General features: G+C 40.2%; 1 protein-coding gene across 27 annotated transcripts in view; it reads right to left on the minus strand.

Moving 5' to 3' along the window:
• Positions 1 to 14,323, minus strand: part of tcf7l2 (transcription factor 7 like 2) — a 193,896-nt gene that overhangs the window by 100,717 nt on the left and 78,856 nt on the right. For 23 of the 27 annotated variants that reach the window (XR_005945644.1, XM_041209491.1, XM_041209490.1 and 20 more), the window contains exon 4: positions 12,060 to 12,161. The exons of the other annotated variants lie outside the window; for them this stretch is intronic. Coding sequence is in view for 22 of the 23 variants with exons in the window: in XM_041209491.1 (XP_041065425.1) it covers positions 12,060 to 12,161 (102 nt within the window). In the remaining variant the exon portion in view is untranslated. The remainder of the gene's footprint in view (positions 1 to 12,059; positions 12,162 to 14,323) is intronic. 27 annotated transcript variants of the gene reach the window in all.

Raw genomic sequence — 14,323 nt, forward strand, 5'->3', positions numbered from 1 at the left:
TCCAGAGCTCTAACCACTTTGGCCAAGTTTTTGGTCATCTGCCCCTTATCACCTTATGTGGCTCAATGCCAAATTTTGTCTCATAATGCCCTGTGAAGCACTTTGGTATGATTTACTACATTAACAGGTGCTACGTACAAGCTGTAGGAGTGCCATAAAACCAGAGCTATAAATGTAATTTTTATCATAGCATTTTGTAGCAGCACTTGAAATAATCTAGTGGCAAATTGATGAACTAAAGTTAAATGTTTGATAACATCTTGTTTTGTAAAACAAATTAACCTCCTTTCCAATGATAAGCTACCCACATTCAGTACTTCAGTAAAGCAGACAATAGTCAAAAGCTGTACAAATTTCACACAAGCCCCCACAGTGAAATTGATTGCAAGGCCAGTGAACAGAAGAACCCTGACCCACTCCTCCATCTTCCATAGATCCTCACCATCACTCTATCTATACCGGTTTCACCAAATATTAAAAAACTTTGGAATTGCAAGATGCTCGCAAACTAAAGTGCATTGCATTCTACTGAACTTCAGTTGAAGTGTGAACCAACACAAGATAAATGGATTAAAGAGCTCCTATCTTTTCATCAAACTGCGTAATTTCAAGGCCAAAGTTCATGCCCAAAATTGCTTGCATCAACATAAGTGACGGGAAGCGAGCAAAATGTAACCATCATCCAGTAACATATTCTCAACTACGCTCAAAGCTTAAACGTCACTCTTGCATTTTAAACTCTGTGCATTAATGTGCATTTCCTACAAAGTTTTCAGCATTCAAATTTCCATCAGTACTGCAGGTAAAATTAGAATGAAGCTGAACAATTCAAATCACATATCAAAACACTGAATAAAAAGGAGAATATTTTTGCATCTAAAATGGTGGCATTTTGAAAGAATTAACATTTGTTGAAATTACAATACCAAAGTTTTACTCTAATATTTTAACAGAACGGGAGCATTCCCTTTTTTTAAAAAAAAAGTAGTCATTTATTTATTTGTGGTGCTTCTGTAGATTAGAAGGTAGAAGTCTGGTTTAATGCAACATTAAAGTCTAGTAAAACTAGTTCCCTTACTCAACTGTTGGACTGTGGAACAACACCTTGAATCTACGATTCTGTTGTCAGGATTAGGAAAACAATTTCAATATAAACTGGGTGAGCTGTGCAATAGATGTCGATCCTGCCACCCAAATTACAGGAACACCATGTGTAAAATGTCTTATTATAAATGTCGATTCCTCACTTATGTATTTTACCACACGCATCCACTTACAAGGGAGATGGTGAGACACAATCAACTGTTAAAAATCAATGCTGTTTTGCAATTGGTAGATAGGAGGCAGCACTTATGAAGATCTTGTCTATTTTAGATGTCCTCTTCCTCCTTTTCCCAAAATAAAACCTTGCATACTCTTAGTAACTTCCACCTAAGTGCCTGATTGCTAAGGAAGTGTTTGACTGTCTAAACCCCTTCAACTCTGCTTCTTTCCCCTCAAAAAAAAATTATGTATTTAAAAAAAGATGAAGATACCCATTGCCAACAAGAATGAGAGCATTACATTGTGCATATTCACTTTTAAGTAGATCTGAAATAGAGCCTAGAAGGGTTAACAAAGAGGTACTGTCCTGTTGAATAATCATTTATAATTTTTATTCTTCAGGCTCAGTTACAAATGAACATTCTATGAATGAAAAAGGCTACTTGTTATCGTTCTGAGAGAACACTGAGGGAAGGAAAAAAGACGACATTATTCCCTTTCCAGTGCAGTTCAGAGTGGGCTGTTCTTAACTTCATGTCCTACATGACCTCTCAAGTCTATAACTCCATAGTTTTAAATTTTAGTTCAACTGCTCATTTAGTTCAGTTTGAACAGTCGTTCACTGCAGCTTTTGTTTGGGGAGGGGGGCAGGGGGGAAGAGAGAAAGAGAGCGAGAGAGAGACAGAGAGAAGGGCAGGTGTTCTTTTCCCACCCATTTTAAAAGAGGATATATGAGGAACAATGCAGTCACATTAACAGTGTGAACAATCTGCAGTCAGCCTGTAAAAGTTGACAGCCATCGCCACAAGAGCCAAGCCAAGTTTACTCCGTCCCCACCCCTCCGGAAAACATCAACCCTCAACCACAGATCTCTCTGCTGCCTATAAAATCCACCAATACAATGGGAGAATTGTCCAGCAAGCCAGTTTCCTAAAGTAATGACATTTCTTTGTTTATGGCCTAGGTCTAAGGCTGTCAGTTTCAACATCCAGTTGTTAAAACCCGATCTGCTTAAATGCAATTCAACCCAATTCAGGAAGGGTATGCTTTAATTTTTAGACCAAAAGAATTTCTCATTGTGTACTTGGGCAAATAAGTTGGAAATATCACCTCGTCCAACATACATTATGCTGCCGGACCAAGCCTGTTGAGACATTACACTGTTTCAGGTCACCCGTGTAAGGTGTAGAACTGTTGAAGGCTCTATGCTGCCTCAACATAGGTTTGTTATAATTCTCTTCCCTTTCATGCAGGTTACTGTTTGAGGAAAGAAAGTTACTGAGCAAAGTGTTTTAAATCTAGCTCTGCACAAAATCAACATGGGTACATGGAGTAATTAAATGAGGCACAAATTGGGATTTCAACGCTTTCTTACATTAACCCTGTTTGATTTTTTGAAACTAAATGCAACACTGCAAAATAATTCACTGGTCTTCAGAGCTATTTTCATGTCCAAAGGAATGAAGGAAGGACTTTCAGAACATCCTTCTTTTTAAATTCAGATCAGATAAAATGTTGCTGCCCAATGCCAATCATTTGGAAATTATTTTGGTCTTGCTATTTCTGTTCGGCTCCCATCAATCACGGTCTAGATGGACACAAGTATATGCATTCCATGTCACGCTCGTTCAAAAACTCACCCAGCTCATCAAGGAGTAATTCCCTGATTCATACTTCACTACGAGAAGTTTACAACCCTGAGAAGGGCAGAGGAAAAAAACCTTGATACTTCACTGTGTTATGGGGTTCCCATTTTCAAATGGAGAATTACCAAGCATCTCTCTGGCTCACTCATTATTTAACAGTATATGGGTCACAGCTGGCTACAGTTTTTAAGGAAAATGTTGATGCTCCCTCGTTCTGCCTTCGTAGCACAACAACCCCAATACAGGAGCCACCTTATCTCTAGGTTGTTTCACACACAATGACTAACCTTCAATGTACTCAACGGTGCAATCAAAAAGTCAGAACAGTTCATTTTTGTTCCTTTTAAACTGTTTCTAAAATACATTGTCAAAAACCACACTTAAGCTCAAAGACATCTGACTTGTGAGAGCTTCATTTTTATCTGACAGACAGACCAGTGAAATGGGTAAACTTCAGTTATGTGTAGAGGCTAGAGAACCTGAGACTGTCCCTCCTGAAGCAGAAATAGGGGGAAATATATTGGTGTTCAAAATTATGGGGAGCAGGCTGACAGAGTGAACAAGGAGAGACAGTTTTGACTGGAGGATGCATTGGTAACAAAAGTAACTTTTTAAAAGGAAAGTGGCTATATAGTTGAGACAGACACATCTGTAGGTTTATGGCGAGAGTGGGGGAGTGGAACTAACTGAAGAACTTTTTCAAAAGAAATGGCAGAGGCATAATGGGTTGAATGGCCTTCAACATAAATATCATGGTGGGCCTGAGGGGGTCTTATTGTCTACACCTGCTCTTATTTCTTAAGTACTTATCTTGCTCCACTGCCAGGCTAAGCCATATGCCTTTGTGAAGTAGCGTTAGTGGAAGATTTTCAGGGCCAATGATGTTTTGCCCATCAGCACGTAACACAAACACTTATTCTTAAACAAAAGTGCTGGTTTGAGAGTAGTGACACAGCATGTTGCGGTGCCAGTCTACCATACCACCCCGTACAGCTCACTCACCTATACACATTAAGCAACATGTTTTATAGAAGTTCCTTGCTGTGCAAAGTACGGGCCAAATGTTATTCTCAATTCCAAGTACAGATTACCATTCAATACAAATATTAAGTGCGTTAAGACATTCAGTCACCTGAAATGCACAGAGAAAAATGGTGAAAGCTAAAATGCTAAAAATATATTGCATTACAAACATTTCATATCTAAACTTGGCCTTTTTTGCGTTTTCTATTTCATCCCATCTCAAACCTATATTGTATTAGTATTCATCTGACCACAAAAGCCTAGGCCAGGGTATAACCCTTCTTGACCTATGGTGGCACTCTTCCATTTACTTTACTTTCTGTAACCCTCCAAAATCAAGTTAACAACTTACATTTGGATAATGCCTTTAAAGGTACTAAAACATCACAGGCTGGTTAGAGGAACCTAACCAGGCAAAAATTGACACTGAGCTAAGCTAAAGGAGACATTAGGCCAAATCCTTGGTCAAAGAGGGAGATTTTCAGAAACATCTTAAAAGAAGTGGATAAGTTGAGGGATGAATTCCAGAGCTTGGGGCTTACACAGTTGAAGGCTCAGCTTCTAATGTTGGGGTGAAGGAAGTGGGGGGTGCACAAGAGGCAAGAGTTGGAGGCTCACAAGTTCTTGGGAGTGTTTTAAGGCTGAAAGGGCTTACAGAGATAGGGAGGGATGAGCCATGGAGGACCATTTGAACAATTTTGAGCTTAAATTTACAAAGGACAGAAGACAGATGGTAGGGTAATGTTCTAGGGACCCAGGCAGATGGCGGAATTCGAATTCAATAAAAATCTAGAATTAAAAGATTGTTGTAAAAACCCACCTGGTTCACTAATGTCCATGAGGGAAATATATGTGTTGTCCTTATCTGGTCTGGCCTACATTTGACTCCAGACAAACAGCAATGTGGTTGAGTCTTAAATGCCCTCTGAAATGGCCTAGCAAGCCACTCAGTTGCATCAAACCGCTACAAAGTCACAAAAAAGGAATGAAACCGGACAAACCATCCGGCATTGGCCTAGGCACCGAAAATGACAACGGCAATCTCAGCTGTCGACTCTGCAAAGTCCTCCTTACTAACAACCTGGGGCTAATGCCAAAATTGGGAGAGCTGTCTCACAGCCTAGTCAAGCAACGGTCTGACATAGTCATCCTCAGTGAATCATGTCTTGCAGATAATGTCCCAGACACCACCATCACCATCCCTAGGTACATCTTGTCACACCAGCAGGAGACACCCAGCAGAGGTGGCGGCACAGTGGTATACAGTTGGGAGGGAGTTGCCCTGGGAGTACTCAACATTGACTCCATGAAGTTTCATGGCATCATCTCAAACATGGGCAAGAAAACCTCCTGCTGATTGCCACATATCACCCTCCCTCAGCTGATGAATCAGTGCTCCTCTGCTGAACATCACTTGGAGGAAGCACTGAGGATGGCAAGAATGTACTCTGGGAGGGGGATTTCAATGTCCATCACCAAGAGTGGCTCAGTAGCACCACTACTGACCAAGCTGGCCGTGTTCTAAATGACATTGCTGCTAGACTGGGTCTGCAGCAGGTGATGAGAGAACCAACAAGAGGGAAAAACATACTTGACCTCATCCTCACCAACCTGCCAGCAGCAGATGAATCTGTCCATGACAGTTTCGGGGTGACCACCGCACAGTCATTATGGAGACAAAGTCCCACCTTCACACTGAGGATAGCCTCCATCGTGTTGTGTGGCACTACCACCATGCTAAATGGGACAGATTTCAAACAGATCTAGCAACACAAGTCTGGGCATCCATGAGGTGCTGTGGGGCATCAACAGCAGCAGAGTTGTACTCGAACACAATCTAACTTCATGGCCTGGCATATCCCCCACTCTACCATTATCATCAAGCCAGGGGATCAACCCTGGTTCAATGAAGAGTGCAGGAGGGCATGCCAGGAGCAGCACCAGGCATACCTAAAAATGAGATGTCAATCCGGTGACATTATAACACAGGACTACTTGTGTGCCAAACAGCATAAGCAGCAGATAGACAAAGCTAAGTGATCCCGCAACCAATGGGTCAGATCTAAGCTCTGCAGTCCTGCCACATCCAGTTGTGAATGGTGGCGAACAATTAAACAATTCACTGGAGGAGGCAGCTCCACAAATATCCCCATCCCCAATGATGGAGGGGCTCAGCACATCAATGCAAAAGATAAAGCTGATGCATTTGCTACAATCTTCAGCCAGAAGTGCCAAGTGGATGATCCATCTCAGCCTCCTCCAGAGGTCCCCAGCATCACAGATGCCAGTCTTCAGCCAATTTGATTCATTCCATGTGATATCAAGAAATGGCTGAAGGCACTGGATACTGGATAGGCCCTGACAATATTCCGGCAATAGTACTGAAGACTTGTGCTCCAGAGCTTGCTGCGCCCCTAGCCAAGCTGTTCCAGTACAGCTACAGCACCCGGTTATGTGGGAAATTACCCAGGTATGTCCTCTATACAAAAAGCAGGACAAATCCAACCCAGCAAATTACTGTCCCATCAGTCCACTCTCAACCATCAGTCCAGTAATGGAAAGCGTCATCAACAGTGTTATCAAGCAGTACTCGCTTAGCAATAACCTGCTCACTGATGCCCAGTTTGGGTTCTGCCAGGGCCACTCAGCTCCTGACCTCACTACAGCCTTGGCTCAAACATGGGCAAAAGAGCTGAACTTCCGAGGTGAGATGAGGGTGATTGTCTTTGACATCAAGGCAGCATTTGGCTAAGTGTGGCATCGAGGAGACCTAGCAAAATTTGAGTCAATGGGAGTCAGGGGGAAAAACCTCTACCGGCTGGAGTCATGCCTAGCACAAAGGGAGATGGTTATGGTTGTTGGAGGTCAGTCATCTCAGCTCCAGGGCATCATTGCAGGAGTCCCTCAGGGTAGTGCCCTCAGCCCAACCGCCTTCAGTTGTTTCATCAATGACCTTCCCTCCACCATAAGGTCAGAAGTTCACTGATGATTGCACAATGTTCAGCACCATTCATGACTCCTCAGATACTGAAGCAGTCCATGTCCAAATACAGCAAGATCTGGACAATACCCAGGCTTGGGCTGACACGTGGCAAGTAACAAGTAACATTCACGCCACACAAATGTCAGGCAATGAACACCTCCAACAAGAGGGAATCTAACCATCGCCCCTTGACATTCAATGGCATTGCCATCACTGAATTCCTCACTATCAACATCTTGGGGGCTTACCATTGGCCAGAAACTGAACTGGACTAGCCATATAAATACTGTGGCTACTAGAGCAAGTCAGAGGCGAGGAATCGTGTGACAAGTAACCCTCCTCCTGACTCCCCAAAGCCAATCCACCATCATCAAGGCACCAGTCAGGAGTGCGATGGAATTCATCCCTCTTGCCTGGATGAGTGCAGCTCCCACAACACTCTAAAAGCTTAACAGCATCCAGGAGAAAGCAGTCCGCTTGATTGCACCACATCCACAAACATTCACTCCCTTCAACACCAACGCACAGTAGCAGCAGTGTGTAGCTTCTACAAGATGCAGTGCAGGAATTCACCAAGACTCCGCTGACAGCACCTTCCAAACCCAAGACTGCCATCTAGAAGGACAAGGGCAGCAGATACATGGGAGCGCCACCAGCTGGAAGCTCCCCTCCAAGTCACTCACCACTCTGACTTGAAAATATATTGCATTTCCTTCACTTTTGCTAGGTCAAAATCCTGGAACTCCCTTCCTAACAGCACTGTGGGTGTACCTACACCAGATGTACTGCAATAGTTCAAGGAGGCAGCTCACCACCACCTTATAGGCAACCAGGGATGGGCAATAAATACCAGCCCAGCCAGAGAAGCCCACATCCCATGAATGGATAAAAAAGATGAGACCAGAGATGCTCCATTCCCAAAGCTAACAAAGGAAGGGAATCTAGCTCCACATGTACAGCTTCAGCTGGAGATGTGACAACAGAATATGGGTTTCTTGGTCCTTATTGGGAGTAGCTTGCAGGAGGGCAACATGAAGGCACGGGCAGCCTACATTTATAGTGCTAAAACTGGCTCCCATTTCCCCACAAAAAAACTGGGAAGAAGCATGCTGCAATAAAGGGAGCAGTTTCAACATGTAAATGTGTCACTAAGACACTGCTCTCCTGTGATCTGAACCAAACAAGTGCTTCTGATGTCACTGGGTCTCAAAATCAGATTATTTATATTAACATCATCATTGGCACAGCATCAAGGGAAAAATTCTTCAAAACTCCTTGGGTAAATCAGTTCTGTGCAGTGCACTTGATGGCAGTCTCTTGTGCTGGGGTCTAATGGAGAGTCCATCTAGAAATGTGGATTTGTTTTTTTTTTTCATTTTAAAAAAAGTTCCAAAATCTTGCAAGCCTCCCACTAAAGCTCTGTCTTTCTGCAATCCTGATAAATCACAACTGTAAGTGACATTAGTTGTTCTGTGCCTTGAGCAATTTCTTTCCAATTACATTCTTGAAATACTGCCATTAACTGCCTCACTAGCTTGATTACCCACTTTGTCCAGCTGTTTTGATTGTGCTAAGTTTGATAGCCAGCCATGTGCATCTACTAAAATGTAAAGCTTCATTTCAGTAACTTTTTTTATTTTGGAAAAAGGAAGAATATCTGACTTCTGTGATCAATAAAAGACACAAAGCATGTATTTCTTTAATTACACTTTAAGTACGTGGATAATTATTAAAAGTGCTCCATACTGTTCTTTATGACATTTCTGTGAGCCACAACAGAATGACCTCTGGCACCAGCATCATGTATTACTTTTACTGCTTGGCTGAAAGTTGCTGCTTCTGGGCCATAACAGCTGCTGAGTGGAGCAGACAGCATTAAAAAAACACATGAAATACTGCCAAGAAGTATATCCATGATCTAAACTCATCAAAACAATAAGACTATAATATAGATACAGAACAAGCAATCAAAGAAAACTAGAAAGATATAAACAAACTATTGCAGGCAGACCATTTAACTTCAAGATGTCATCACATGAGCAGGAATCGAGGGACATTGCCAGGCGCCCTAAACCCATGAATTCCTCAATCACATTTTTGCATTAGTACATTTCATTTTGATGTTTCAACCTAATAAGATTATTATACACCACCTTTCCAAAAAGCCTTTTTTTCAAAATACCTTTAGGATTATAAGAGCTGGCCATGAAGTAGATAAGCTAGAACACAAGTCTATTTGGTGCAACTCGCTTACTGCAATGGTCTACACTCTACAATATTCAGGAATACATTCTTGCTAACCCCAGTCACTTCTGAAGACACTGGGCTTAGGGATGCTTTCTTTATCTATAGACATTTAAGCAGCACCTTATCAGACTTGCTTAACTTCCTATCCTTGACTCAGCAGGTCATTGTGGCAACATTTACACAGGGAGTTGAAATATTTGCAAGTTATGAACAAGTTTGCACGTGGATCTTATAACATAATTTCAGTTTGGATTTCCAAGTAAATTGCTTGTACTTATCTTCAATGGCATTTAAGACACTGTATCTACATGCAGAGCTATTAATATCTTTACCCAATATCTTGAACAAAACAATCAGCACACATCTCCCTAGTTTCGATATATTTTTGCTTGGGGGTTGGGCAGGAGGGGTTTGGGGGTAGTGGAACAGAGTAAAGAGTCAGTTTTAATATTAAATTATTAGAAAATGGAACTGAGAGATTTACAAGTCCCACACGATAAGGTGAATTCAAGTATTAAAAACTTTTCCAACTTCAGTCAAGCAGTGGAACAGCATCTGGTATACATACAAGGCAGATAGTGTTCAGAGGAAGGTATGTTTAGAACTCAGTGAAAAACAACCCATCATGTTACCAAATTGCAAATGTTGGACGTAAAGCAGTCACATAATCACTGGTATCTCACAGTAGGAAGATTTCCTCTGCTCGATATCTGTAGCAAAATCATAAACACATTCTTTGTAATTTTGCTTTGAAGAGGAGCATTCTTCACCCCAGAATATTGGTTGGTAACCACACGTTCAAGGCTCACACTGATTAGGGGGTTTTGCAGTGTTTGCATTTAACAAGATGTGATTGGGCTGAAATATGCATGAGCACATTTCATCAACTCTTCTGTTTTCCAACAGTTTGTACAAAAACACATCATACAATTTTCATTGGCAATTTTAGTTCCAAATTGTCATTCCAATACAGAGTAATAGGCATTAAGCCACTATTTACCTTCAGCTCAATTCTATACAAATCTCCAACTATTTACTGACTGCAACCAAAACCTGATTACTGAACTACTCCACATATGGAATTTTCAGTGTCCATATAAATTAAAAAGTGTTTTCAAAACTATCTTCTCAAAGTCAAAGTAAGATTTGATCAGAATAAGTTGTTGAAGTGTTATCACAATAACAGGAACGCAAACTACACGCCTCCCTCTGCACGCACTTTTCTCAATTTTAAAAAGAGAAAGCTCAGAAAATTTAGCTTCATTAATTGCCACGGACAACAGGTAAAAAATTTTTAAAAGGCAGCGAAGTTGCTAAAGGGAACCATCTTCTGATAATTCCTGAGGGGTGTCAGTCACACAAGAGCTCATATCCAACTATGAATGGGCAGAGCAGTTATCTAAAACATTCCACCTATAATCAGGGACACCAATTCTTATTAGAGAAAAGGAGAAGAATTACTGCCAAATAAAATAAATAGTTTGACAAAAAAACGTTTTTCTTTCATTGTCGGTTCATTTGCACATCAACACATTGAATATTATAAACAGCAGCTAAGAGAAAACCAAAATCATGCACAATATATGTTGCCAGAAAGCTACCATAAAGACTGGCTCCAAGTTTTTAAAGATAAACAGCATCATAATAATATCATACAAATTTAACAATTGGACTATTAATCAGGGCTTGATGATAATATAACAAAGGACAGCACACAGGTGTTTCGTTAGCAGCTGCAGCAGATCACAGTGATAATTGGGGTCAAAGAATAACCTATTGTGCTGTGTTCAGACCGTCACTGAAGCAGAGCAAAGAGCACTGCTCAGGGTTCACTTATGTTTGTGAATACAGAACAGGAATGCTGCTGGAAAGGGAAAAGGACATCGTGATCTTGTACAACTCTATAGTTACTTTCACACAGCTACCATTTTAATATAGGTCCCATGTTAATGATGTCCATGAGCTGGTTCCTGGCATATATCCTGATAAAACTGGCTCCCTTATCACAAAAGCAGACTCATGGGCCCACAAAAATCAGGGTCCACAAGTATGCTGCTAGGTAAGGCAGCATCATTAACAGGATAAATGCCGAGAAATAGTGCATGAATCATGGTCTCCCAGAAGTCACATTAGAAATGGGCAATATAAAGTACCAAGTGCCACAGCAGCAAAACTCTCTTCTGTTCAAGAGTTCTACTATGCAGCCTTTTCAACTGCAGTAGAAAATTCAATATTAAAACACTTAAAACTTTCAGTCTTGTACAGTCAATGGAACTCCTTTTTACTTCACTGTAGTTGTGAACACATTTCACAAATATTGAGGAGAAAGTTACCTTGCGCACATCTCTATATACAAGGAAACCATTTGAAATATGTTTTCGTGCTTCAGAGGCATCCACTTCAGAGGATTAGCTGGTAATCTATTTTCCACTAATGTTAAGCTCATTCGTACCCCCACCCTCTATAGTTTTCTGAAAATGAGCCATAGCTCAATGTTTTCTGTAAAGATAAGTAAAACTCAAAAGGGAATTGAGGCGCTGTTGCTAAAATAATGAGGAGGGCACATTTTTCAGTTAAGTTTTTTTCTCTCCTCTTACCAGGGGCCAGAGGCAGCAACCTCACTGACTTTGCACAAAACTGGCAAGTCCACATTTGTTATTTTAAGATTTGATGTGGTTCTTCCTTTGGCAAACGGACATCGTACACAATAGCATATTACAAACCTTATGTGTGCTGAAATGTATGGTATACATTAGCGGCAATAAGACAGGTTCTCAGAGCTCATTTACCATCAGTTTTATTCTTGGTAGATTCTACCTTGTTTTGTAAAGAAAGAAAACACCAAAGGTCCAATTTCTCCTACTGAAGTAAAGAAAATGCAGCTAGCCACTACTTACAACAATATGTGCTGGAGATGGGGACCTAGCATCCTTCAGTCCTTGCCTACCCTGTAGGCTCCCTGCCTGTACATCAATCAATGGCCATTTCATCTGCAGGTACTGGATATGGGAAACAGAATAAAGGAAAATGATTAAATGAAAGGAAAACAAAAATCCATAAATATAAATGAACACAAACACAAAATGAGAAAATATAAAGATGAATTGTCATAACCAAAACATTTGTTGTGATGAAGAATAATGTCCTTGACATAGGTCTGAATAATTGTTTCAACATGCACATTTGTAATCTAAATATTTATTACAACAATAAAATTGGACTGGATGGCAAATTTGCTTCCATTTGTGAAAATAGCACCACCTGTTTCCCTTGAATCCTCTTGATTTTTTTTTTCTTTCTATACATCTAACCAATCTGAAATTATCCCCCTGGTTCCCAACTCTTACACCTGTTGCTGTAGTCGATCGGGTATGAACACTCGAGCAGCGAGATGACTAGGCCAAAATTTAGTAAGGAACATACAGGTTAGGAACAGGGTGGAAAAATAAACTTTACACGATTATTTGGGCTGGGTTGTGATTAGAACACTGAATTTAACTAACTTTCAAACTGAAGTAATGAGCAGGTGAAGGAAGGAACAGATACATTTGGATAGGGCTTCAACAGGCTTAAGATGGTGAATTCTAAGGGAGACTAGGTCTAGGTTGTAAACTAACAATGTGGTATGCTGTTGGTTAAAAATTCAGAATTATACACTACCACAATTTTTGTTATCTATACTCTAATGCAGTAGTAACTCCACAGTAACAGAATACAAAAGGAATGGCATTAACATCAAAAAATTTGAATATGACAGCATTCGTGCCCAGGAAGCCTATTACATTCCAGATTAGCAAGGCTGGCTAAAGTGGAATATTCAAATTAAAGATAACCAAATTTAGCTATGTATTTATGTATAAAGGTATCATTTTCACATTTGTAACAGTATTAATTGAATTACTTTTGTAGCAATAAACGCTAGTGACGGAAATAGCAAGTGTTTCACCTACCTCATTCCAACATGGAAACTTGTATAATTTTACATATAAGGATAAGATTTCTTGCTTTTCTAACATAGCTATCCATAGGTGTGCAATACTGAGCATTACAGCTATTTAATGATATGTTTAAATCATAGAAAAATCTGATTTTCCAAAGACATTACATTCTTAGCTTTGTGACTGGGGATTCTATATAATACACACATGGAACATATCCCACATGCCTTCTCAGGGAAGGATTTTTAATCACACTGACCTGCCATAGAACTGGATACTTTTAGGTGTTCTCGTAATGTTATTATTTATATATAATGAAAACACACAGGAGATGGAAAATGAAGTAAAATGTATCATTATTAAAACAAGTCTAAAGTCAAAACCAAAACACGTCAAGTGATTGATATCAAACTCCTTTCTTGATCACATCCTCATTCCATTTGATGCCATTCTAAAATAGTCATTTTTTCATTATAAATTACTCATCATCATTTGAACTGTGATCTTATTCGCAAAGCTGTTCTTGAATTTTTATATGCTCATAGAACAAACTTCATCTTGTCAAGTGGCTTGACGACAATGGATAACACAGCAGTATCAAAAATAGCCTCAACTCAGAATGGTTACAGCACAGGAGGCCATTTGGCTTGTCAAATCCATGCTGGCTCTTAGCAATAGCAATTTAGTTTGTCCCACTCTCCCGCTCCTTCCCTGTAGTCCTGTAAATTTCTCTTCAGGTGCTTATCCAATTTCCTTTTGAAAACCAATTCCCCTTTGGAATCGTTATTGTAAAACTGTTTCAAATTTGGATAGTTGCAATCACATATCAGTCCTTGAAAGCTCACATATGCGCATGCATACATACAGTTTGGCAACTGCTTGTGTGGCTTTTCACAATCTCTAATGATATGCTTGGAGAGGAAGTCTTATCAAAACCAGTTTTCTAAAAAAAAATGTAGCAAGGATTTCTGATTAAAATTTAACATCTTTTCATTTTGTTACATCCACTAGATTCATGTTTTGTGAATATTTTAATAGAATGCTTATGGGATAATGAAGGGTACTGAGCCTGACAGTGCATATGAGTGAGCACTGCATCAATACTTAAGGACTTCTTATATTAGGACTCTTGCCTCTACAAATGGTAGCTTATGTTCTTTTATCCTGCCCAGAAATTTTTGTGCTGATTTTGCCAATCTTTAAACTTGATACCACAAAAGAGT

This window comes from Carcharodon carcharias, chromosome 17 (genome assembly GCF_017639515.1).
Source record: "Carcharodon carcharias isolate sCarCar2 chromosome 17, sCarCar2.pri, whole genome shotgun sequence".
Taxonomy (NCBI): Eukaryota; Metazoa; Chordata; class Chondrichthyes; order Lamniformes; family Lamnidae; genus Carcharodon; species Carcharodon carcharias.